Source organism: Dendropsophus ebraccatus, chromosome 9 (genome assembly GCF_027789765.1).
Source record: "Dendropsophus ebraccatus isolate aDenEbr1 chromosome 9, aDenEbr1.pat, whole genome shotgun sequence".
NCBI classification, from domain to species: domain Eukaryota; kingdom Metazoa; phylum Chordata; class Amphibia; order Anura; family Hylidae; genus Dendropsophus; species Dendropsophus ebraccatus.
In genome coordinates this window covers 111,427,999-111,451,105 of record NC_091462.1, presented here as the reverse complement: position 1 = coordinate 111,451,105, position 23,107 = coordinate 111,427,999, and the positions used below count along the sequence as shown (strand labels likewise).

Sequence of the window (23,107 nt, the reverse complement as noted above, 5' to 3'; positions counted from 1 at the left end):
CCGAGAGACAGAAGGATAAACTTGTAAAAAAGGGCGATGGAAATTCATGTTATTCTTCTATCAGTAGGGCTTATTTTCAAGGACTTTACACAGAAACCAATGAAAGTCTGTTGTCGGCAGTGTATTGGCTTCCCATAGGCACCAGATAAAACCTATGCTGTGTCAGCGCCAAGGTACAAGGTGAGAACCGTGAGATCAATGTGCACCAATTCTGCAACCTCAATTATAAAGGACGGAGTAACCCAGAGGTATAGCTAGGTTATCCTGCACCAAAGGCAAAGATTCAGTGCCTCCCTCAATACTGCCACACACTGCGCCCTCTAAGTATAATGCTGCCACACACTGGGCCCCTGAATATAATACTACCACACACTGCGCCCTCTAAGTATAATGCTGCCACACACTGTGCCCTCTGAATATACTACTGCCACACACTGTGACCTCTGAATATAATACTACCACACACTGTGCCCCCTGAATATAATATTGCCACACACTTTGCCCTCTGAATATGATACTGCCACACAGTGCCCCCTGAATATATTACTGCCACACAGTGTGCCCTCTGAATATAATACTACCACACACTGTACCTCTGAATATATTACTGCCACACACTGTGCCCTCTGAATATATTACTGCCACACACTGTGCCCCCTGAATATAATATTGCCACACACTTTGCCCTCTGAATATGATACTGCCACACAGTGCCCCCTGAATATATTACTGCCACACAGTGTGCCCTCTGAATATAATACTACCACACACTGTACCTCTGAATATATTACTGCCACACACTGTGCCCACTGAATATAATGCTGCCACACTCTGTGCCCTCTGAATATAATGCTGCCACACACTGTGCCCTCTGAATATAATGCTGCCACACACTGTGCCCTCTGAATATAATGCTGCCACACACTGTACCCTTGGAATTTAATAATGCCCTACACTGTACCCCTGGATGTACAGTATTACTGCCACACACTGTACCCTTGAATATATATATACAGCCAAACGTTGCACCCTGTGAATGTAACATTCCCATACACCGTACCTGCTAAATATATAACACCGCCACGCACCATATTTCCTAAATATAACACAATCATATACCATACTTCCTAAATATAACACCGAACGTGAGAAGAGGCAGAGGTAGAAGACATGAGATCCCCTCAAGGTTTCCTGAGTAGACTGAGCAAGTTCTAAAGGAGTACTTCAGCTTAATGGGAACCAATCACAGAAAAAACGTCCATAAAGCTAAGGAAACGTGCTGGTTCCTAAACATCCCCCTGTACCCCCCGTGATCCCCTCTATTAGTCAGTATTCGTACTTTGATTAAGTCCCGCGCTGTATGTAAATCTCCGCCAAGTAGTCACGGTGGGCGGATTTAGTCATTGTCCTGGGCGGCAGGAAGCGCTGTAATCACGCCCACAGGGGCGTGATTGAAAGTCATGTGTTCCACTTACGTCAGCCGGGGCTTGCATTCCACTTTGGTGGCGCGCTGACGTCTTCATGACGCTGCGCATGCGCAGTACGGAGGGAGACGAGGCCGACGTACTGCGCATGCGCGGCGTTCTGAAGACGTCAGCACGCCGCCGACGTGGAACGCAGGCCCCGGTTGACGTGAGTGGAACGCACGACTTTCAATCACGGCCCTGTGGGCGTGATTACAGCGCTTCCTGCCGCCCAGGACAATGTCTAAATCCGCCCACCGTGACTACTTGGCGGAGATTTACATACAGCGCGGGACTTAATCAAAGTACGAATACTGACTAATAGATAGGATCACGGGGGGTACAGGGGGATGTTTAGGAAGCGTGCTGGCTGATGTACCAGCACGTTTCCTTTAGCTTTATGGACGTTTTTTCCGTGATTGGGTTTAGTTTAGCAGGTAAGCCCATGGGATTTGGGTTTAGCACTGCTTAGTTTTCTTCTAACAGTCTCTCATAAGAAATCGTTGGTTCCTGTTAAAGTGACTTCATTATACGATTATCATTCAGATTATCGTTAAATCGTTCGAATCTAAACGATAATCGTTCGGTTGAAACGCAGTTAACGATTAACGACCGAACGAGAAATCGTTGATCGCTTTATGAGACCTGGACCTATTTTTATTGTTGCTCGTTCGCAAATCATTCACAAATCGTTCGCATTGAATAAGACATTGTTCGGTCGTTCGCAATAGATACGAACGACCTGACCCACGAATCTGACCCACAGATAAATCGGCGTTGTCACGGGGAAGCCGGTGGCTTGGTCCGTTTTTCAAACTGTGGCCCGGTTTCCATTTTCGGCACTGTTCTATGCACGGGCATTGGGACGGTGCCCAAGCACTGGAGGTAGGCCGGCCCGTCCCCAGTGGGAGGGAATTCCCTCCCTTCTATGACGCGTCTCCCTTAGAATCAATGGAGCCGCGTCATGTTATATAATGTGCTGTGCCCCTTAAGATATATTGAACTCTGATCCCCCCATGCCATTAGAGTGAAATGTACCATGCCCACCCCCGATCCGGCTACCTCCATCTCACACAGGGAGCGCTGAGCAGCATTGTAAGGAGCCTCCATCCATCTCCTTACAGACTGTTACCCCCTCCATACACATGGTGACCTGTGCCCACCTCCTCACCCTGCACCTGGGGAAGATGCCCCCCATAACATGAAGTCCTGGATGCCCCTGGCCTGGAGAATCCTCGCTGTCCTCTCATCACCGGCTTTACCATCCAGTGTTACACGTACTGTTACAGTAGATCGGTATATTGTATAAATGGTATTCATTACATCAGCTTTATCATCACCACATCACACTCCTTATAAATAAACATTATTACAATAAAAAGTGTTTTTTACTCAAATTGCTGTAATGTACAATGTCTCACCTCTGGGCAGATCTCTAAGGGCAAGAAAAAAAATAGTAAAATCAGTTGTATAGTACATACAGAAAATGTACCGTAATTGTAATTTAAACTAAAATCAACTGCCCTAAGGGGACTGGAGATAAAAACAGCCACAAATACCCAGGAGGTGACAAATGGCCATGAAAGTGGGAACACAATATTGTGATTTTAAATAATTACATTGGGGTCACTGATCTCACCCCAACACACACAGGAGACCTGCACGAAACATATGTGACCTTAGAATGACTTCAAAGGGGATTTGGACATAAAAAATTGAACACACTGAGAGGGAGGAAACTTGTTCATATTAGAGCGAGCCTGTCCGCATGAAAACATTGGTGTAGATACGGCTGCGATGCCCTGACCCGTGAGGGTCACTCCGCAGTGCAGATGTTACTAGCAGGCAGGAACCGGGGCAGCTGTACGGTGTAGACTTGTCACAGTCATGGCACGAGGGTGGCACAGCTGGGGACCGGTCTGCGGTGTTATGCGGGATATTGGGCATGTGATTCTTCGCTGTACCTAGGCGGGGCACCAGATAAGGGACACCAATGCCAGGGTTCAGTAACAGCGGTGGTTACACTTTTATTGTAACTGAGGTAACCGTTAGCAACAGTCTCTTCCGGATGCAACCGGGAATATAGTAAACTTGCACAGTCAGAGCAGAAGTGGTGCTGCATAGGCTGAAGTATAACGTGCCGGATGATGGTAGTAGTAGTGATGAGGAAATAGTGATACTGGGTGGATTAGAGTACTTGCGGTATTAATCTTGATTTGATGAGGAGATGAATAACAGGAACAACACCCGAATAAGAAGATACTCCAGGCACTTGAGCAGGCGGACAGCCAGGAACGGTCACAGCAACGCACCAGCCTCTCTTCTGAAGGTGAAGAGGGCCGCAGGAACACCTTATCTCCTTGAAGGTAGGAGACAGGAACAACACAACCTCCTCCCTTGAGGACAGGGAGAAGACTACCCTGGCAGAAAGGAAGTCACATGGTATCCCTGGCCAAAGCTCGACGGCCATTGGAGGAACCATGGTTACAGGGCACGGTCACGTGATCATCAGCCTTTGCATACCACTGCACATAGTTATACACATATAAAATATACATATACCTGAGAGTAATAGGGACTACACAGTCACAGTTGCAGTGCAAATAGTTTCCAGGACAGGCATGGCTATAGCAATACAAATGAACTTAAAGTGAGAGACAGAGCCTGTTCTGGGACACTGCACGGCCATGGCTGGACCAGGCGTCCCTGTATTATCTCTATATTCTGTAGATCAGTGCTGCACACCTCTTCCCACTAGGGTAGGTGCTCAGTGGTCAACAGGTTCTTCAACCAAGATACTAGTATGGGTAGTAAGACCACTGCACTCTTTGAATCATGTGAATATTTATCGTACAGTGAAAAAATACAAGATTTTACTCCAACCGTTGGGGTAAGTACATGGGAGCAAGAGACCATGTGAGCAACGTTTCGGTCCAGTCAGGACCTTCCTCAGGCCGTTAGGTCTCTGTCCAGCAGTAAGGAGGCACACTCCACCGGTTCTTTTCCCTCCTTAGTGCTTGACAGAGACCCCATGGCCTGAGGAAGGTCCTGGCTGGACCGAAACGTTGCTCACATGGTCTCTTGTTCCCATGTACTTACCACAACGGTTGGAGTAAAATCTTGTATATTTTCACTATACAATAAATATTCACATTCACATGTGATTAAAAAGAGTGCCGTGGTGTTACTACCAATACTTGTATTATCTCTATAGTCCTCTCCAGCTCTGAGATGTCTTTTCATTACTATACAAAAGAAATTATCAAGAGCGGTGAAACACCAATCAAGATATAACGTTTAATAATATTTAAAATATTACAATATCAACAAAGCCGTGCACCAAAAAACGTGGCACCCTAAATGCCCCAATGTACCGTCAACTAATCACATAGATAATAAAACTCTGGATGATGATTGTCAAGGAGTAACTGATCGGGGGTTCTCTCCAAAATCAATGGGTCTCGGTTAAACCCACCTTTATAGCCCTTATCAGGTTGTTTGGTCAACTACCCCTACTTGCACAGGGAAGGTCGGGCACTCGCCCCGATTTTGGATTTCTTTGATTTGTTATACAAAAGAGTCTAAAGTTCCCTGGGGGCACTCCCCAGCAAAGCAGTAAGCCCAGCACATCTCCTATTCACTGCCTCTGGGCCTACTTACGTGCTACCCTGATTTGATGAACATGGAAGGCACGGAGATGATAAATAAGATGATGGACTGGCTATACCTGGGCTCTTGCCATACCGGAGAACGCCCCCTGGACTCTTTAGGCTTTTTTGCATAACAATAAAAAGGCCTGACAGTTCCATTTTAATATAAACAAGTTTTCTCCCTCTTTGTTTGTTCCATTTTTTATGTCCCAAACTGCGGTTTAACCAGTTGTAAATATCAGTTTCTTCAAATCAGTAACAAATGCCCATCCCTACACTTCAGTGTCCTTTTCTGTACCCAGAACCACTTACAGTACCTTTAGCTATACCTTTCTACCTTACTTGATAGCTTTATTCTTGAACCCATGACAATGTTTTGTTCATAACCTGTACGTCTATTGGAAACAACTTTGCAGTTTCTTCTTTATTTACACACTTTCCTTCTCCTAGTTTTGTTTTATGTTTCCTTCCCTTTTTTTCTTTTTGTGATTCAGCGAAGCATTGAATTCTTAAAAATGTTGGACTACTCTTATTACACTTCTCAATTGCTCAGAACTTGGCTTGTCCACTTGAAACTGTCTCTCCATATAGGAAGATCCCTGTGCTCTCATATTCTGATGTCCGGGTTTAAGCCCAGTGATTGGGGCAGCACTGAAAGTAAGTAAACCACTGGATGCCATACACTTACCATACTGACATTGGCATGTACACTCGGTGACATAAATCACGTAACTGGAAAGGCAATTCATTAATGTTGAATGTGTTGCCTGTGTACACATGTGCACTTCCTCCGGCTGTAGCCTCAATGGAACGTACGTGTATCATGATGATCTGACCTGTTGCGCGTGATCTGGTTTTGTCTTTGGAAGCAATAAACTGCACTTCATAGGGCAGCTTGTTTTTACCTGCTACTGCCATCTACCATTCCAGAGCCACCTGCACCTATTTAAGTTAGCTCCACCTACTACACCTTGCCTGAGCATTGTTGCCTTCCTGCACATGTAACAAAAGTGTCCGCTGCTTCTGCTGAATTTCTTTGTATTCTGACTCATGCCTGTTCTTGGGATTATGTTTCCTGACTGACCCCTGTCTGTACCATTTGACTCGCATTGTGTAACCTGCCTCCGATGCCGCCTGTCCTATATCTTTGCCTGTCTGAGTACGATTCCTGCCTCAACCCTTTCCCCGCCAAGTCCTGCTTAGGTAATATCTGTGCCCATCTGGTCTCCCAGGTAGGAAAAGGAAGCTGAACACAGTATTTCTCTTCCTGTAGTTAGGAGCGGTGAGGAACCTATAAGAAGGCCACCAGTTCTGGAGGGGAGGTATCTCTCAGACTTGTATCTCAGGGAGCACTGCCTGTAAAAGTCCCTTCACCAGGTGGATCTCCGCCTCAAAAAGAACCTGTATTCTGTACAGATATATTATACATGCAGACTCTCCAGCAGGCAGGGCTCTTCCTGGCCGTCATAGTCTCAGCTCTATAATTATAATATCACAATAATTGGGAGGTGAAAGTGAAACTAGTCTTCATGTTGTTCGCTGCTACATGAGGTAACACAGGGTTATAGAGACTCTGAATCCACGACACCGGAGAACACTTCATTCTTCTTATGGACAAATCAGAGAATTCCAGGAATCAGAGACATTTATTCAGGTGACAACAAGTCTTACAAGACGTTAGAGATGACAGAGAAGTGATCTCAAGAAGAGACTGTCTAACATGGACGCCATTATGGGAATCCCCTTCTTCCTGCTCCTCTACCACTCAGGTCAGTGCCATTGCTTCCCTCTATGCACATAAGTAAAAACCTAAAAATCAATGGTGTTTTATTGTTTATGTATAGTATATAGTATGCACATGGTACTTTAAAGGGGTACTCCAGTCTTTTTTCTTTCAAATCAACTGGTTTTAGAAAGTTATGTAGAGTTGTAAAGAAGACACCATTTCCTGCAGGACATACAGCAGCTGATAAATACTGAAATACTGGAGAGTCTTTAAATAGACGTTAGTTACAAATTAATATAACTTTCTGACACCAGTTGATTTGAAAGAAAAAGACCCCTTTAACTGCTACCATTAAAAAATGCAACTTATAGCTCACAAAACAAGCCTTCACACTGCTACGATGAATAAAAAAAAGAGTCGGGGCTAAAAAAAGAAAATGGTGTCTCCAAAATGTTGACACAATGTCAAAACTAGAGAAAAGGCGGCCGATTTTGATATTTAAAAAAAGTCCGTTATTGCCGTGATTTAGATCACTGCAATGACAATGCATTGAGCTTAATCAAAAGACGGACGTCCAATGCACACAATGTATTGAATAATGGACGTTTTTACCGCAGACATCAAAATAATGAACATGATCATTATTTTCAGACGCCTTTTGCAAAAAGCTGACATAATTTTTTTTGTTGTTCACACCGTTTTTCTTTTGTCACCATACTTTCTCCGTTCTTACTATTAATTTTAATGGACTTTTTAATTAAGCTGCGTCCAAAGGCCAATTAGTAAGGCTGGGTTCACACTGCATTTTTGCAATCCATTTTATGCAAAAAAACAAATTAAAAAAACGGATGCATTTGTGTGCATCCATTTTTTCATTGACTTCCATCAAAACGGATCCGTTTTTTTGACGGACACAAAAACGTAGCTGACACTACTTTTGTGTCCGTAAAAAAACCCGGATACGTTTTAATCCGTTTTTTTTTTTTTTACAATGGAAAAATGGATCAATACGGATGCACACAAATGCAACCATTTTTTGCAAAAAACGGATGAAAAAAACGGATTGCAAAAACGCAGTGTGAACCTAGGCTTATCCAAACTAGAATAATATACCAACAGCATAGGCTGTTGTTAAATACAGTAATAATGCAGAGGTTGTGGATGCCTTATGTATTCGTGTTGTAGCTGATGTGGCAGGCATAGCTTTCCAGGTATCATTTTAAGCTCCCATTGAGCTCAATGTAAACACAACCGCAATGAAACCGTAATGTCATTTCCTTTTTTTCACTGTTTTCAAGTTTTTTCCCAGCATTTACTGTTGAAGTCAATGGGAGCTGGAAAATGCACCGGTCAAAAGTTTTTCTGACTTATTAAAAGTATTTCCAAATAACAGATGTGCTTTAGGAGTTTTCTGGTCCTGTTACTCAATGGTTAAAGGTCCTCATACATTTTATACATATGTCAGCTGAACTTGCTGTGCGTTCAGCCGTCTGTATAAAGTGTATGGGGGTCTCCTGAGACTCCACCAACAGACGATGTTGGTGAAGATAGGGGTCAGACGTGATGGAATTTCACTGCCTGACCACTTTGTCCGCAGCTTGGACCTCCTCTTCCCATAGAGACACCAGTAACGTTTGGCCATGCCAAATGAAGAATCATTCTATGCATGATTATATATTTTCACTAATGGATGGTGATGATATATGACATTACTCATGTTTCCGCAGCATCATCATTACAGCTGACTGGACCTTCTCACCATGAAGCCAGGCTGGGGTCTGACGCCCTGGTTCCTTGCCTGGTCACAGTGGACAATCCTCCTGTAGATCCGGAACATATAACAATAGTTTGGTTCCACCAAGATAAGGAAATCCTGAGCTATGATAAAACTGTGAGGACGACGTCTTATAGATATTCCCTGAGCACAGAAGCATTACAATTCGGGATTGCTGTTCTGACTATTTCTAATATACAGATACATGATGGTGGAAGATACAAGTGTTCAGTGACCTACAGATCCGAGACCAAGGAGAAGATGGTCATGTTGGACGTTGGAGGTTGGTCAATTTTATTCATAGATTTATCTTTTTTAGGATAGTGTTTAAGTGTTATCTGATGTTCTATGGTGGAACCTCTATTCCTATAATTTAGCACTCATTAGACCGGACACAGGGTTTAATGGATTTTGCCGGCTTCAGCTTTGGAATCCGTCACAGAAGTGTAGACCTAACCAGGTTTGGTTGAATTGAAAGTGGAGACAATGTCAACAAGCAGGAGTCATTGATGTGAAGACAGTAGAGGTACCAGGGAAGAGGGAGTATGAGCAAAGTCAAGTGAAATCACTTCTGATCTTCCTGTAAATAAAAATGTTGGACATTTTGATTCCAATATGCCCAATCCATCCGTGCCCTTTCATCATCTCTTGGAGGAACTTTGGGAAGCCACTATACACGTTGGATGGTCGGCCTTTCACCCCAAACAGCAGGTTCAGGTTGACACATGGTACTGCCAAAACTGAAGGGTTTGGTTGACAAATTTAGTGTCTTTAGTGCTTAAGCTCATGACTCCAGCAATAGTACTACATGAAATATAAAAGTAACATTCATGGTAGTGTGAGATCTTCTGCCTTGAGTTGGGTGGTCTTGGCTCCTTCGGGGGGGGGGGGGGAGGCTTTCATCTCATTATGGTTATGTTATAAGAGCAGACATTTTGTATAAATTATTAACCATTATTCACATGTCTATCAGCTCCTCCACAGGTGAAAATCGCACGGAAAGTGGTTGTAATGAATAAGCAGAGTGTTCTGAGCTGCTTCATCTCCGGATTCTACCCTATAGACATTGATATCAGATGGTTTAGGGATGGAGAAAGACTGGAGGAGAATGTTATTGTTGGTGATCCCTGGAGGAACCCAAACAGAACCTACAATGTGATCAGCAATGTGACCATAACACCCACCGAGGAGGACAGAGAGCGGATCTTCTCATGTACAGTCCAACAACATAAGTCTTTGAAGGAGCCTCTGTGGGAAGACTTCCGTCTGGTGTATGAAGGTATATTTATTAATAAAAGGGTATCTGAGCATTTAAACTTGATAGACTGTGTCTCTGCCAAAGGACTCTGGTTTACCTCAAGGAGATCAACCAAAACACAGCAGAGACACCATCGCGTCTCGACGTCAGTGTATTCTAGAACATTGCCCCCTGGGAAATCAAGTATGCAAAAGAACACTAATCTTCCTGAGGTCAACCAGCGTCCTTTTGCATGCACTTACTAGGCATTGCTCCCACTAGCCAGATTCCTACTCCACACTGATGAGGAGCAAATACCCCGAAACAGCTGTCTGTGGATGGATACCTTGCTTGGGTGGTTTCCTTGATTGGAGACATTCCTTGGTTTGGTTGGTCCCCTACCGGAGAAAGGTCTGGCTAGTTCACTGACGTCGAGACATGTGATGGTGTCTCTGCAGTGTTCTTTTGCATACGTTTTGTTATTGATGACCAATGTTAAAGGGGTTATCCAGCATTAGAAAAACATGGCCGCTTTTTCCATAGACAGCACCACCCTTGTCTCCAGTTTGGGTGCACGTTTTATAACACAGTCCCATTGAAGTGAATGGAGCTTAATTACAAACCGCTCTTGGAAATTTAGGGGGTTAGCTAATGGTGACCATGTAAAATTCTCGCTGTCTATAATTCTGTATCCTCTTTAGTTCCCACAGAAGGAACCTCGGCCGGGATCATCGCTGCCTGTTCTGTCCTTGGACTTATGCTGATAATTCTCATCATTGGTGTTCTGTGGTGGAAACTAAACCAGAGAAGGAAAGGTAATGTAGAACGGTTTGGATTACTGATGGGTCCAGGTGACCAGATAAAACATATGGAAATCCATACTGTGGCTTTTCACTATAAATACAATTTTCTTAATTATTATTATTATTTTTTTTTTTACATCTTTAGGACCATTCTTAGTAAGAGACATTAAGGGTCCTCCTAAGCTGATAGATGGAGAGGAGACCACCCTGTACTGTACTGTGGACGACTATCCCAAGAACCTGTGTGTGACCTGGCTGATAAGAAGAGCCGGACAGGAGGAGGAGAAGATCCAGACGTCTCAGATGAGAGGACATTCAGAAGAAGAGAAGGAGAGTTTACTGGATACATCCTATGCGATCAGATCCCAACCGGAGGGGCGTCAGTACTCCTCATCACTGAGCTTCATCCCCCATATACAGAGACATAGAGATGTCACCTTCATCTGTAGAGGCGTCTCCCATCCACATAAGGAGGAGAAGACATTTCACTATGAGACTGTATATGGTGAGATGTGTCCTTTATTACATATAACACAAGTTATCGTGTGACCATTTTAACAATATATATGTAGAATAGAGGAAAGAAACTGTTTCCATGCTAAAAAAGGAAAGGAAAGGAAAAAAATATAAAGTTCTCTTCATTTTAATACAGAACGGCTGTTGATAGATGTTATTTATGATGTTGCACCAGCATCTTTGTATGTCTAGGCTTGGTTGCATCCAGGGGTCTCCGTGACCCCTCAGACCATAACATTTTCTACAGTCACTCCACTGGGATGACTTGAGATTTTTAAATAGAAGTTAATTACAAATCTGTATAACTTTCTGAAACCAATTGATTTGAAAGAAAAAGATTATGGCTGGAGTACCCCTTTAACACTGTAATGACCTAGATGACAGGTATGACTTTGCTTAATATAGCGTACCTGTCATGATGTACGTAGACCCCATCGGCATGAAATCCATTTTTCCGCCAGAAATTCCATGGATATGACCATGCTTGGTTGGTTCCTTCCATGAGCCCTATTGGATCAGAATGGGGTTTGTGCAAAGTACTGACCCGGCGTGGTCATATCCATGGTTATCTGAACTTCCAGCAGAATGGATTTCATGCCGATTGGGACATCGTACATCATATCAGGTACACTTTAAGGCTATGTTCACACTACGTATATGTCCGGCCGCATATTTTTCGCGGCCGGACATATACGTGTAAAACTCCGGCCGGAATTTACGCAAGTTGCGGCCGGCTACGGCCCGTAAGCTATGTACGCTTCCCGAGCGGTGTACGTAGCGATCTGACAGCGGTATTTTACTGGGATATCTTCGCCTAGCCCCGGACACCCCACAGAACCTTTTGGATCAGCAAAACAAAGTAGAAAAAAGAAGAAATCACCACTACGTACGGGAGCGCATGTAACGCTACGGGGGTAAGTTACAGCATTTCCGTCCCGAAACAATGGTCTGGTTCATTTTTTATGGCGCCGCATACGATCCGGGCGTAAGTTCGTACGTAGTGTGAACTGTGCAGCCGTAGATCGTATACTTTCCATTGTATGCAAACTACGTAAATCTCCGGCCGTTTATTCACAGAGCGCGCTACGGCCGTAAAGTTACGTAGTGTGAGCATAGCCCCCATGTGTAAATTACTGTACATCTGTGTATGCAAAAATACTTTTAGTATAAACACCGGTCCAAGTATCTGCCTCTTCTCTCCCAGCTAAACCCCACATGTTGGCGCCCATAGAGATCACTATGGCAGATTCATCTCGTGTTCAGTTCTCTCTGACCCTACAGAAGTTTTACCCTAAAGATATAAGAATCTCCTGGCACTTGGAAAATTTGTCTGGTAAATATGGATTACCGGCTGAGGAAACATTCACTACACAGGACGATGATCCCACATATGACGTCACCAGTGATCTCTGGATTACTAATATTTCATTCAAAGATCCACAGATTAAAATCGTTGTAGAGTGGAAACATGAGAGTATGGAGACGTCAGAGACACGAGAACTAAGTATCAGAGGTAAGACAGATCTTCCTTCCTTTATTCCTTCCCTCTTTTGTATTAATGTGGATTTCTGCATTGATCACTAATATACTCTGATTGCTCTAAGTCACAGTTATAGACAAACACAATGTATATAAACTAATAGCACAATAACGGTTGTATTGTTCATGTCTTTTATTGAGCATATTCAGTAAACATCCATTGTGCAGGTAGAAAAAGTAAATGAACACTTTGGAATTCCCAGGATATTTCCATTGTTTACTAGTAAAATGTGGTCTGACCGTTCTCTAAGTCACAATTATAGACAAACACAATGTAACTAAACTAGTGACACATGAACGGTGGTACTCATCTCTTTTCATTAAGCACATTGAGTAAACACCCAAAGTGCAGGGAGAAAAAGCAAGTGAACGCTTGTATTATAGAATATAAATATGTTTCCATAAGGACATGAGAGTAAAATATGGGCTTTCCCCATTAAATAGAGACACATTAGGCTTAAAGGGGTACTCCAGCGTTGGGACATTTTTAAGCTGGGACCGGGTACGAGGTGGCCGAGGGAAAAGACGTCCACTCACCTCCCCGGTTCCAGCGGCGGGTCCCACATCGCGGCGCTCCGGTGCCCGGCCGCTTCCGGATGTCTGATGTCACAGGTCCGCTCAGCCACTCAGTGAAGGATCCCGCCTCCTTCACTGATTGGCTGAGCAGACCTGAGACGTCACATCTCGGGCCCGCGTCAGACACCCAGAAGCGACCGGGAATCGGGCACCTGAGCGCCGCGGGATCCGCCTCTGGAACCGGGGAGGTGAGTGGATGTCTTTTCCCTCGGCCACCTCGTCCCCGGTCCCAGCTTAAAAATGCCCCAACGCTAGAGTACCCCTTTAATTACTGAGAAATCTTTTTGAGAAACATTGGTTAGTGTGAACCATGCCTTGATGCAGCTTTGAGAGTATTACAGAAGATGTGCTGCTTTGCCAAGCATGACCTGGATACATTGCATCATTGAGGGAACAATGAGAAGGTAATGTCATCTGTCATTGATATCAAGCTGAAGACATTGGATGATGCAACAAAACAATGGCATTGAGTAGCATATCCACAGAGCAGCGTAAAGTCGATGGGAGTTATACAAACTTTATACAACAGCACGGTAGCTCCATGGATCAGTGGTTAGCACTGTAAGGTCTGCAAAGAGTTTGTATGTTCTCTCCGTGTTTGCGTGGGTTTCCTCCGGGTACTCCGGTTTCCTCCCACACCCAAAACATACAGATTGGTGGATTTAGATTGTGAGCCCTATTGGGGACACATGGAACTATGTAAAGTGCTGTGGAATCTGTGTGCGCTACACAAATAAAAAGAAAAACAAAAAGTTGGGCTTAGGGCTTCTATCTATTGGACATTTATAGGTATGTTGTAAATGCCTAGATGGGAATAACATCTCGTGCACATGAAGTCCATTGTAAATTACTTATTCTAGTTCACATATATTACAGATCTGCCCTGGCACCCACATATTGGATCTATCAATGTCCCCAACCTGGAAGATGGTAAAGAAGCCACCCTGACCTGTGATATATCCGGATATTTCCCTGATCTTCTATCTATAATCTGGCTCACAAAGAAGGACGGAGACCTGACTGCTCGGCCCATAGGATCATCAGAGACGGACAGAACCTACAAGATGTCCCATAAGGACAAGAGAGAGGATTATAACACTTACTGCTGTGAGGCTTTATTGACTTTTACTCCAATAATAAGTTCAGACCAAAGAACAGAAATCATCTGCAGAGTGGATCATCCAAGCCTGGAGCGTCCCATAGAGAGGAGCAGCGGACCCCTATACATAGGTGAGGGTAAACGTTCCTGAAAGTGAGCTTACAAATTCTCGATCTTAAAACAAAGCAACCCTTGTTATAAAGAAATAAAGAAATACTTACCTGTTCAGGGTTCCTAGTTTCCTCCAGTCTGTTTCCCGATCACGCTACCAAACGTGTCTCTTCATTGACTGGCTGCTCAGCCTATCACTGGCTGAGGCAGGACAGTTTAGTGGCTGGTGATTGGTTGAGAAGCTTTAGCGGCGGCTGCAGTGAGCGGGGAAACAGCAGCAGGACACTGGTGGAGCCTGGACAGGTAAGTACATATGTATATATATTTTTTTATACATCCATCAGCTGTTGGCTGCACATCGCTATTACACATAGCAATGTGCAGTCAGCAGCTGATGATTTTTAATCTTGCTGAAAGACAATGATCAGCCAATGATCGCATCCTAGGCTGATCGTTGTCTTTATTACACAGGGCGATATCTGTTCTAATCGACCTGATTGGGCAGATAATAGGGCCCACCAGACACCTATATAAATTCAAACCTCAAACCAAGGCCCTTAAAACACCAGACCTTAACATCTTTCAGATGTCAAACCAGAGAGGTAATATAGTCAGACCCAAATCAGACAAAAAAAAACAAAAAACATAAGCCCTTCTATCCATCGCCAATGACAACAGCAAAGTCCTGTAGTGTGAACTTAGCCAGTCCCTGTACGTACACCACACTGCTACATAAGCACTAGCTACACACAGCTCACATAGACTGCTCCCCCCCCCCATTGTCTCATAAACTGCTCCCCATATCCCCCCCACTATCACATAGACTGATTGTGGAAATCTACAGTGGTCCCCCCCCCCACACACACACTATATATATTTGAGACACTGATGTCACATGACGGCTAACAATCAAACAATCCATGTGACATATCACAGAGTCAGAACAACTAATATTTATTTAACTTGTTTAGTTTATTCATTTCGTTTTATATTTGCATAAATCATTATTTACATGACTGATAGCCGCTCAGTCACCTCACCCATGTACACCTCCACTGAAGCTGTAGCTTTATTACAGCGTGTGAGCGTAGGCTAAGGGTCTTAGCAAATATTGGACATCTTTTTGACAGCCATTGGCAATGTCGGCCGAAAAATCCCATCATGTGAACGTAGGCTAACCTTGATATTTAACTTCTACTAAATCCATCTTATTCTCTTCCAGGTGTAAAAAGACAAAACAGTCTCAGTCTATGGTAAGTTATCCTATAAATCCTGATAGAGATCTTGTATAGTAAATGTTGCCCCCTGTGGTCGGTGTTATATATCACAGCCAGGAGAGGATACGGTCACTGACACTATTATATCTCCCTACACTGATATCAGGGATTCTGTAGTCTGAGGATGAGGTCTGGGATATAAGACGCCATCATGGCTCCTCCAGTTAGGGAGTTAATGCTTCCTTCTCTGTTTTCCTTCATTCTGTGCATTCACATCACATAGAAACAGATACATCAATGACTAACCTGGGTATGTTTAGTCCATTTTCTGAACGTATATACTGTAGTTTAAGTGTGGGACTCAAAAACATGGTCTACCACATTCCTAGATCCTTCACAGAAAGCATAAATATTCAGAAAATAGACCAAACAATGTCACAGTAAGACTCAATTAAACCCATTAAAGTCAACGGGCCCATCTGGCCGCACATCGGCTTCCCATTTAGACAGCTTACCCATGTAGAGCCGGACAGATCGGCTGAAACATGGTGTGAATGTAGCCTAAGGCTAAGAGGTCACATGAAATAGTTTGGTCCATAAATATAACCAATATTTGGCCCTGATTTTTAGTAAGAAGTCGGGTAGATGCCAGTGTTGACGAGATGTCTGGATGTCAGTGCAGAACCTTAGCTGGCTAAAGTTATGTTAAAAGAACATAGAGAGAGGACAAGTATCAGGCCGTAGGTGGTTCTGACCACTGAGACCCCCCGTTGTTTAGAGAAAGGGGCCCCATTTTCTTTAGGTTTGAACAGATGCAGGGGAGCGTTGTACTTGGCTACGTCTGGGAGCTCCATAATCCATAGAAAAAGCGGCAGTGCATGTGTGTAATTCGGGAGATCGTGGAGATCCCAGCATGGATGGAGGATACGTTGTTTTATGTTGGATACCACTTTAATATTAGTCCCCTGGTGGTGAGGAACGTCTGTCCGAGGAGTGATGCACAGACATACAGTAGTTAGGTGGGGCAATAGAGTCTCTCGGTGTCTATCTGCAATACTTTATAAGGAATATGGCGGGGATGGATCAGTCTCTTACATTCTGGCGACCAGTCATCAGACGACATTGACAGATATTGGTGCAAGACAAAAAGAAGAGATAAAACATCATTGTTCTTCTGTAAGAAGCCGTCTCTGTCTTACTTGACAAAGAATGAGATATTGGAAAGTGCACACGATTATTCCTGTGTGATATCTCCTATATAATAGGTTATAGAGAGGCAGAGATATATAAAATCCTAATTCCTCTTAAAATAATAAACATACGGATTTGATGTAATAGCTAGTTCCCTTTTTTTGCAGTGAAAAAGTGAAGTTTTGCAGGACTGGACTTCCTGAGTTTTGTTTTCTATCATTTTATATTAAATCTTAAAGGCATATTCCCATCTGGCAAGTTATAGTATTGGGCATAACTAGCTGATCACGGTGATCCGACCACTGGGGCCCCCATTGTTAGGATTGCAGGGGGGCCCCAGTGGTCAGACTCTCCTGAGGTGTGGTGGGTCACGTATGCAGGCTACGGCTCTGTCCATACTCTATGGGAGCTGCAGGAAACGGTCAGTAGCTCCCATGGAGAATTAATGGGGTACAAATACAGGAGTGAGAATGACCAATCACAACAATCTTTTTTCTTAGGCAGAAATTCTTTCCTTCAATTCAAACATTATCATGTCACAGATTGATCACAACAATTATATTAGTCCATGAGTGACAGTACGGTCGGTTCTAGTGCATTGCATATCCGAAGTCTAACACTACTGCCCCCTAGTGGCCACTGGTGTCTGTAAACTCACAGTATAATTGTGCTGCAACAACACTGAATTTATGGCAGCTCGATATCGGGCTGAAGATATCATGTCACAGGACCAGGTGGGATGGGATTTTAATAAATGTTCCTTAATTTACTAATATTCATGAGTACTAAATAAAATAAATAAATAAATAACTAAATAAATAATATATGTTTTAACCTTATATTTAAGTTGGTGAGTTTAGGGTTTTCTATGGCATCTTTTGGATTGCCATAGGAATTGTTGGAAATAAAGCCTCTAGGGGTACAGGCCATATATACTCATTTAATTTTTGGGCTTAGTAGTCAGAAAGAAAATTGCTAAATTTCAGGATTATTTTGTAACATATCAAATCAACACCGGCCTCCAGGACTGAGATGGGTTTTTTTCAACCCAATTGAGTTTAGTTCCCGTCCTCACATGACGGCAATAACATTCTGATGGTTTTGGATTAACAAATAAGGTGAAAAACAAATAATCTGTGTTGTCTTTCCAGGGACGAGGAGATGGATGGGTTTGAGCTGATTGAGTGTCTAGAAGCAGAAGATATAGAAGGAAAACCTGACCCCTAAAAAAGACAGTGGGAGATAATGTCATTCTTCTGTTACCATAGGAGATGTCATGGCGCAATGGACAAGTTCACCTCCCCTACATAGGATTCCCTGGTTGTAGAGGTGAAGGTATAAAACCTTGTTAGCACTAGTATTATGTGGCTTGGTGTCTCTGCAGTAGGATGCACCTGGGCTCGGGGTCAGCTCACTAAGATCAGCACCTCGATGGGGACCAGAAGGAACGTAAAGACCCTCAAAGCCCCCAACACCAGTATCAGCTCACACACTGGACTGGACTGTATGGCTGCGGAGGACTCTGACTTGATGCTGACGGAGTGTCATCTCTTTCTCTCCCTCTCGCAGAGGAAGACCCAAAACATTCCAAAAGAATTTTTTTTTACAAACTATGTTCAACTGGATAATCCATCTACTCCCCCCATGATGGACAGAGCCCCCCTGGGTATTGTGTCCTACACTGCAGTGGGATGTCCTAAGGCAATCTTATATAATGATGAGAATGTAGGATGTACAGATGCAGCCGTTCCAGAACCTCTTCTTACTCCGACACTCTATGGCTTCTCTTTCTTAGCTCTCCGAATGAGCGATAGATCTCCCGTTCCTGGAGGTTTCTCTGCAGCCTCATAGCCAGAGCCGCACTCTCCATTGCGTGACCAGTCAGTGGTGTGCGGCCGATATTCGATAAATAGCGGCCGCACAAAACTGACATGTCAGTTGTTCGTGCGGCCGCTAGGGATCCCGGCTGGAGTGTATACTGTGGGGGAGATTTATGAAATGGTGTAAATATACACCTGGTATAAACTGCCCACAGCAGCCAATCACAGCTCACCTTTCAGCTCTGGTAGAATAAAAGAGGAGCTGTGATTGGTTGCTGTGGGCAGTTTACACCAGGTGTATATTTACAACCTTTCATAAATCTCCCCCTATGTGTATACACTCCGGCCGGGATTCCCTCTGACCGCAGTGGAATGTGGAATCCAGCGCTACAAAAACATGGCCACTTTCCCCCTACTGTTGTCTCCAGTTTGGGTGGGATTTTGAAACTCAGTTCCATGGAAGTAAATGGAGCTTAACTGCAAACCGCACCTGAACTGGAGACAACAGTAGGGGGAAAGCGTCCATGTTTTTGTAGCGCTGGATAACCCCTTTAATCACGGCCATTGTTACAAAGTCATATATAGTATATAAAAGTGTATATAGTATATAAAGTACAAGCAGAAGTGGAATCAACACAAAGAAAAACTCACTTAAAGTTTTGCACTATTTTCAGTTTTTCGCATCTATTCCAAATTTCGTCTAAAATTTGAGCTGTAAAAATATCAAAAGCTTCAATAAAAATACAATAAAAAGTAAGTTGTTGTGGTTACAATAAGATGCTACGTCAGTGCCTATTTTACACTACAAGAGAATAGTTACCAAATCCCATCAAGATGGCAGAGAACACCATCAAAGTGACAGATACCAGGACCAGTGCTGGAAATGCCATACTGGATTCACATACATCCAAGCAATAGACCTGTGGATGTACAGAGCCGCTATAACAATAAGACCACTTTCACGCGGGGTAAGACTACGGTCATTATTTGACATGGCCGTGTCAAACAACAGCTGTTGTCTTACATGTGTCACCTAAACGATACAGCAGTATCGGCTGAGTGAACATCACTTTACTTTATGTGGAATGCGGGTACATTTGGGTGTATATATATATATATATATATATATATATATATATATATTACATTCAGGTGTGCCCACACAATGTAAAGTACGTCCGGGAGCACTTTAAATTGGTGCACAGCTTATTTTGTTCGCTGGATAGTGGCCGCACAAAATAGATGTCAATTTTCAGTGCGGCCACATAGAACAACGGCCGTAGTGTATACACTTGTTCTATACACACTAGTGTGATTTTACACTGCTAATAAACAGCATTGTTTATTGTAAAAATACAGGGGGAGATTTATACATGGTGTAAAGTTAGACTGGCTCAGTTGCCCCCGGAAACCAATCAGATTCCACCTTTTATTTTCCAAAGAGTCTGTGAGGAATGAAAGGTGAAATCTGATTGGTTGCTAGGGGCAACTGATCCAGTTTCACTTTACACCATGTTTGATAAATCTCCCCCACAGTGTGAACATGGCCTAAAAGTGTGAAAAAACAAACTATCACAAATACCTAATGTGTAAGACTACTGTGGACTCCCCTGGGAGAGAACACAGAACATATGTTGTTTGTTTCCCACTATGTACCTACCAGTCATTGTTACAGTATTTCAATGGAAAAGAATGTAATAAAGGAGATGTCCAGCAAAAACTATTTTTTAATATGTTATTACTTACGGAAAGTTAGGCAAATTTCTAATGTACATTAATTATGGAAAATGCACATATAGGACTATTTCCCTTAATTTAGTAGATCAGGGAGACTTCAGATTCTCTAAAAAAGAGTGATGTCACGAACCGGGGTGTAATTACAATGGAGTGTCCAGCAGGGGCGCACTATATATAGAAGTCAGTGAGTACCATTGACTTCTATATATAGTGCACCCCTGCTGGACACTCCATTGGAATTACAATGGATGTGTATGTAAATGTAATATACAGTGTTTTTGATTTAATACATTTATGGAATACTTTGGGGAGCAAGTGTCCTTAAATGTAATCAATCAATCCATCACAGTAAGCCTGCCGAACCACCGCCTCCCGCCGCTGTCTGAACTAAACTACACTGAACTACTAATCTCATCACCTGCTCATAGCATAAGCAGGTAATCGAAGAGTAGTAGCTGTGTTATCGCCGCCGGTGATGCTGCCGCGCAGGGGAGCCGCTCATCATGCTATGAGCAGGTGATGGGAGTAGTAGTTCAGTGTAGTCCAGAGCGGCGGCGGCGGTTCGGCGGGCTTACTGTGATGGATATCTAAATGTACTGATTGATTACATTTATGGAATACTTTGGGGAGCAACGACACTTGCTCCCCAAAGTATTCCATAAATGTATTCAATCAAAAACACTGTATATTACATTTACATACACATCCACTGTAATTCCAATGGAGTGTCCAGCAGGGGCGCACTATATATAGAAGTCAATGGTACTCATTGACTTCTATATATAGCGTGCCCCTGCTGGACACTCCATTGTAATTACACCCGGTTCATGACATCACTTTTTTTTTAGAGAATCTGAAGTCTCCCTGATCTACTAAATTAAGGGAAATAGCCCTATGTGTGCATTTCCATAATTAATGTACATTTGAAATTTGCCTAACTTTCCATAAGTAATAACATATTAAAAAATAGTTTTGGCCGGAGTTGTCCTTTAAAGATTTGAATGGTCGACAAGAAACGACTTCTGCAGCTCCCCCTTCCTTCAGTTATTTGAAGAGTCTGTGCAACTACTGTATGGTGGTGAATTTATTAAGGACATGAAGGTCTATGGTAAGCCTCCACGCATTGTTTGTCTTCTTTAAACTGTCCACAAAGTGTTATTACACATTAAATTATACTCTGTATATGACACTGGCTATCAAGGAGGCAGACCATGCGGCTGCTATGGGGCCTGTGCGCCAGGGGGGCATATAAATATACATAGATAAATACAGAAAACACCCTTTATTGGGACTTACAGATTGAATTAGCTGCATAAGACTAGGGAGAGACACTTTCTGGCTATAACTCAGGACTGCAGCTGCTCTGGCTGAGATCAGGAGCAATCTTACCTTGTGACACGTCTTACGTTTTAATGACCTATAACACTTTACGAGCCCAGAATGTAGAATGACATATTGTAGGTGACATTATGGGTGCAGCACAGAATCCTGAAGGTGGGAGGAAGTAATAGCAGAGGATGAGTACACAATACAAGCCTACCCCTCATATAGTCTGTAAATCATACACACAGATGAGTATACAGCTCTCCGGTCACTCTCCATCACTAACTGGAGTGTGTACCAATTGTGGGGAAATCAGATTGAGATGTAAAAGCCAGCACTGGTTCCACTGCCTCCCAGATTTCTCAGGGGCCCATATAATTTATAAGGCTAGGTTCACACTGCGTTTTTGCAATCCGTTTTTTTTTTTCATCAGTTTTTTGCAAAAGAAATGGATGCATTTGTGTGCATCCGTTTTTCCATTGACTTCCATTGTAAAAAAAACAGATCAGAACGGATCTGTTTTTTTTTGTTTTTTTTTGCAGACACAAAAGTAGTGTCAGCTACGTTTTTGTGTCCGTCAAAAAAAACGGATCCGTTTTGATCCGTTTTTTTTTACAATGGAAGTCAATGGAAAAACGGATCAAAACGGATTCACACAAATGCATCTGTTTTTTTTGCAAAAAACTGATGAAAAAAACAAAACAGATTGCAAAAACGCAGTGTGAACCTAGCCTTATAAAGTCAGTTTACACATCTGTATTATGGCCGCCAGTCCCTGCCTGTCAGTTTTGGTTCTCAAACCTGCAGTCAGCTTAGGACTTGTAGCCTTAATATGAATCGATAGGGATATTATAGAGGTCTACAATACAGCCAGATGTGATAGTAAGTCTACAGACCTACACTTCTGTATCACTACATACATTCTCTGCTTTTATTGCTGCCGTCATGAGATAACACAGCAGTATAAGTACCGTATAGGTCAGAGTACAGACCGCTGCCGGTGCATACACGTCCTATGGCTTCCTGAGGGTTCCTGCACCAGACATGTGAGTGTTCATGTGTTGTATGTAGCTGTGTATTCTGAGATATTGGGGGGGGGGGGGGGGTCGCCATCATAGTGTTAGTTCAGTTATAGTGGCCTCTATCCCGGTAGTCTCTGTATACATATATATTTCTCTGTCATACATATATATCTCCCTGCTGCATCCACTTCTGGCTTTGAAAAGTTTTTCAGCCTTAAAGGTACTCAGGTATCTCTAGTACAGACAAAAAAACAGAAGGTGCAACAGCAACGAAAGTTCCCCTGGAGCTCTTCCTAGTGCAGT

General features: G+C 43.1%; 1 protein-coding gene across 2 annotated transcripts; it reads left to right on the top strand.

The window, feature by feature from the left end:
• The first annotated feature begins 98 nt into the window (after positions 1–98).
• On the top strand, positions 99–18,901 carry LOC138801507 (uncharacterized). 2 transcript variants are annotated; one of them, XM_069984415.1, is made up of 10 exons: positions 99–180; positions 5,608–5,770; positions 8,567–8,896; positions 9,587–9,892; positions 10,552–10,665; positions 10,799–11,158; positions 12,374–12,682; positions 14,161–14,514; positions 15,717–15,747; positions 18,054–18,901. In XM_069984415.1, exons 2-10 carry the CDS (start codon positions 5,629–5,631, stop codon positions 18,127–18,129), a joined length of 2,022 nt encoding a protein of 673 aa, XP_069840516.1. In that variant the 5' UTR covers positions 99–180; positions 5,608–5,628; the 3' UTR covers positions 18,130–18,901. The 2 variants fall into 2 exon arrangements, with proteins under 2 accessions (XP_069840516.1, XP_069840517.1); XM_069984416.1 differs by lacking the exons at positions 99–180; positions 5,608–5,770 and adding an exon at positions 5,811–6,882.
• Positions 18,902–23,107: the final 4,206 nt, after the last annotated feature.

Excerpts from the sequence above, each read along its gene's own strand:
- LOC138801507 (XM_069984415.1), top strand. The coding sequence starts at position 5,629 with ATGTTGGACTACTCTTATTACACTTCTCAATTGCTCAGAACTTGGCTT. Across the intron at positions 8,897-9,586 it reads GGTCATGTTGGACGTTGGAG|CTCCTCCACAGGTGAAAATC; the intron begins GTTGGTCAATTT and ends CATGTCTATCAG. Across the intron at positions 11,159-12,373 it reads TCACTATGAGACTGTATATG|CTAAACCCCACATGTTGGCG; the intron begins GTGAGATGTGTC and ends CTTCTCTCCCAG.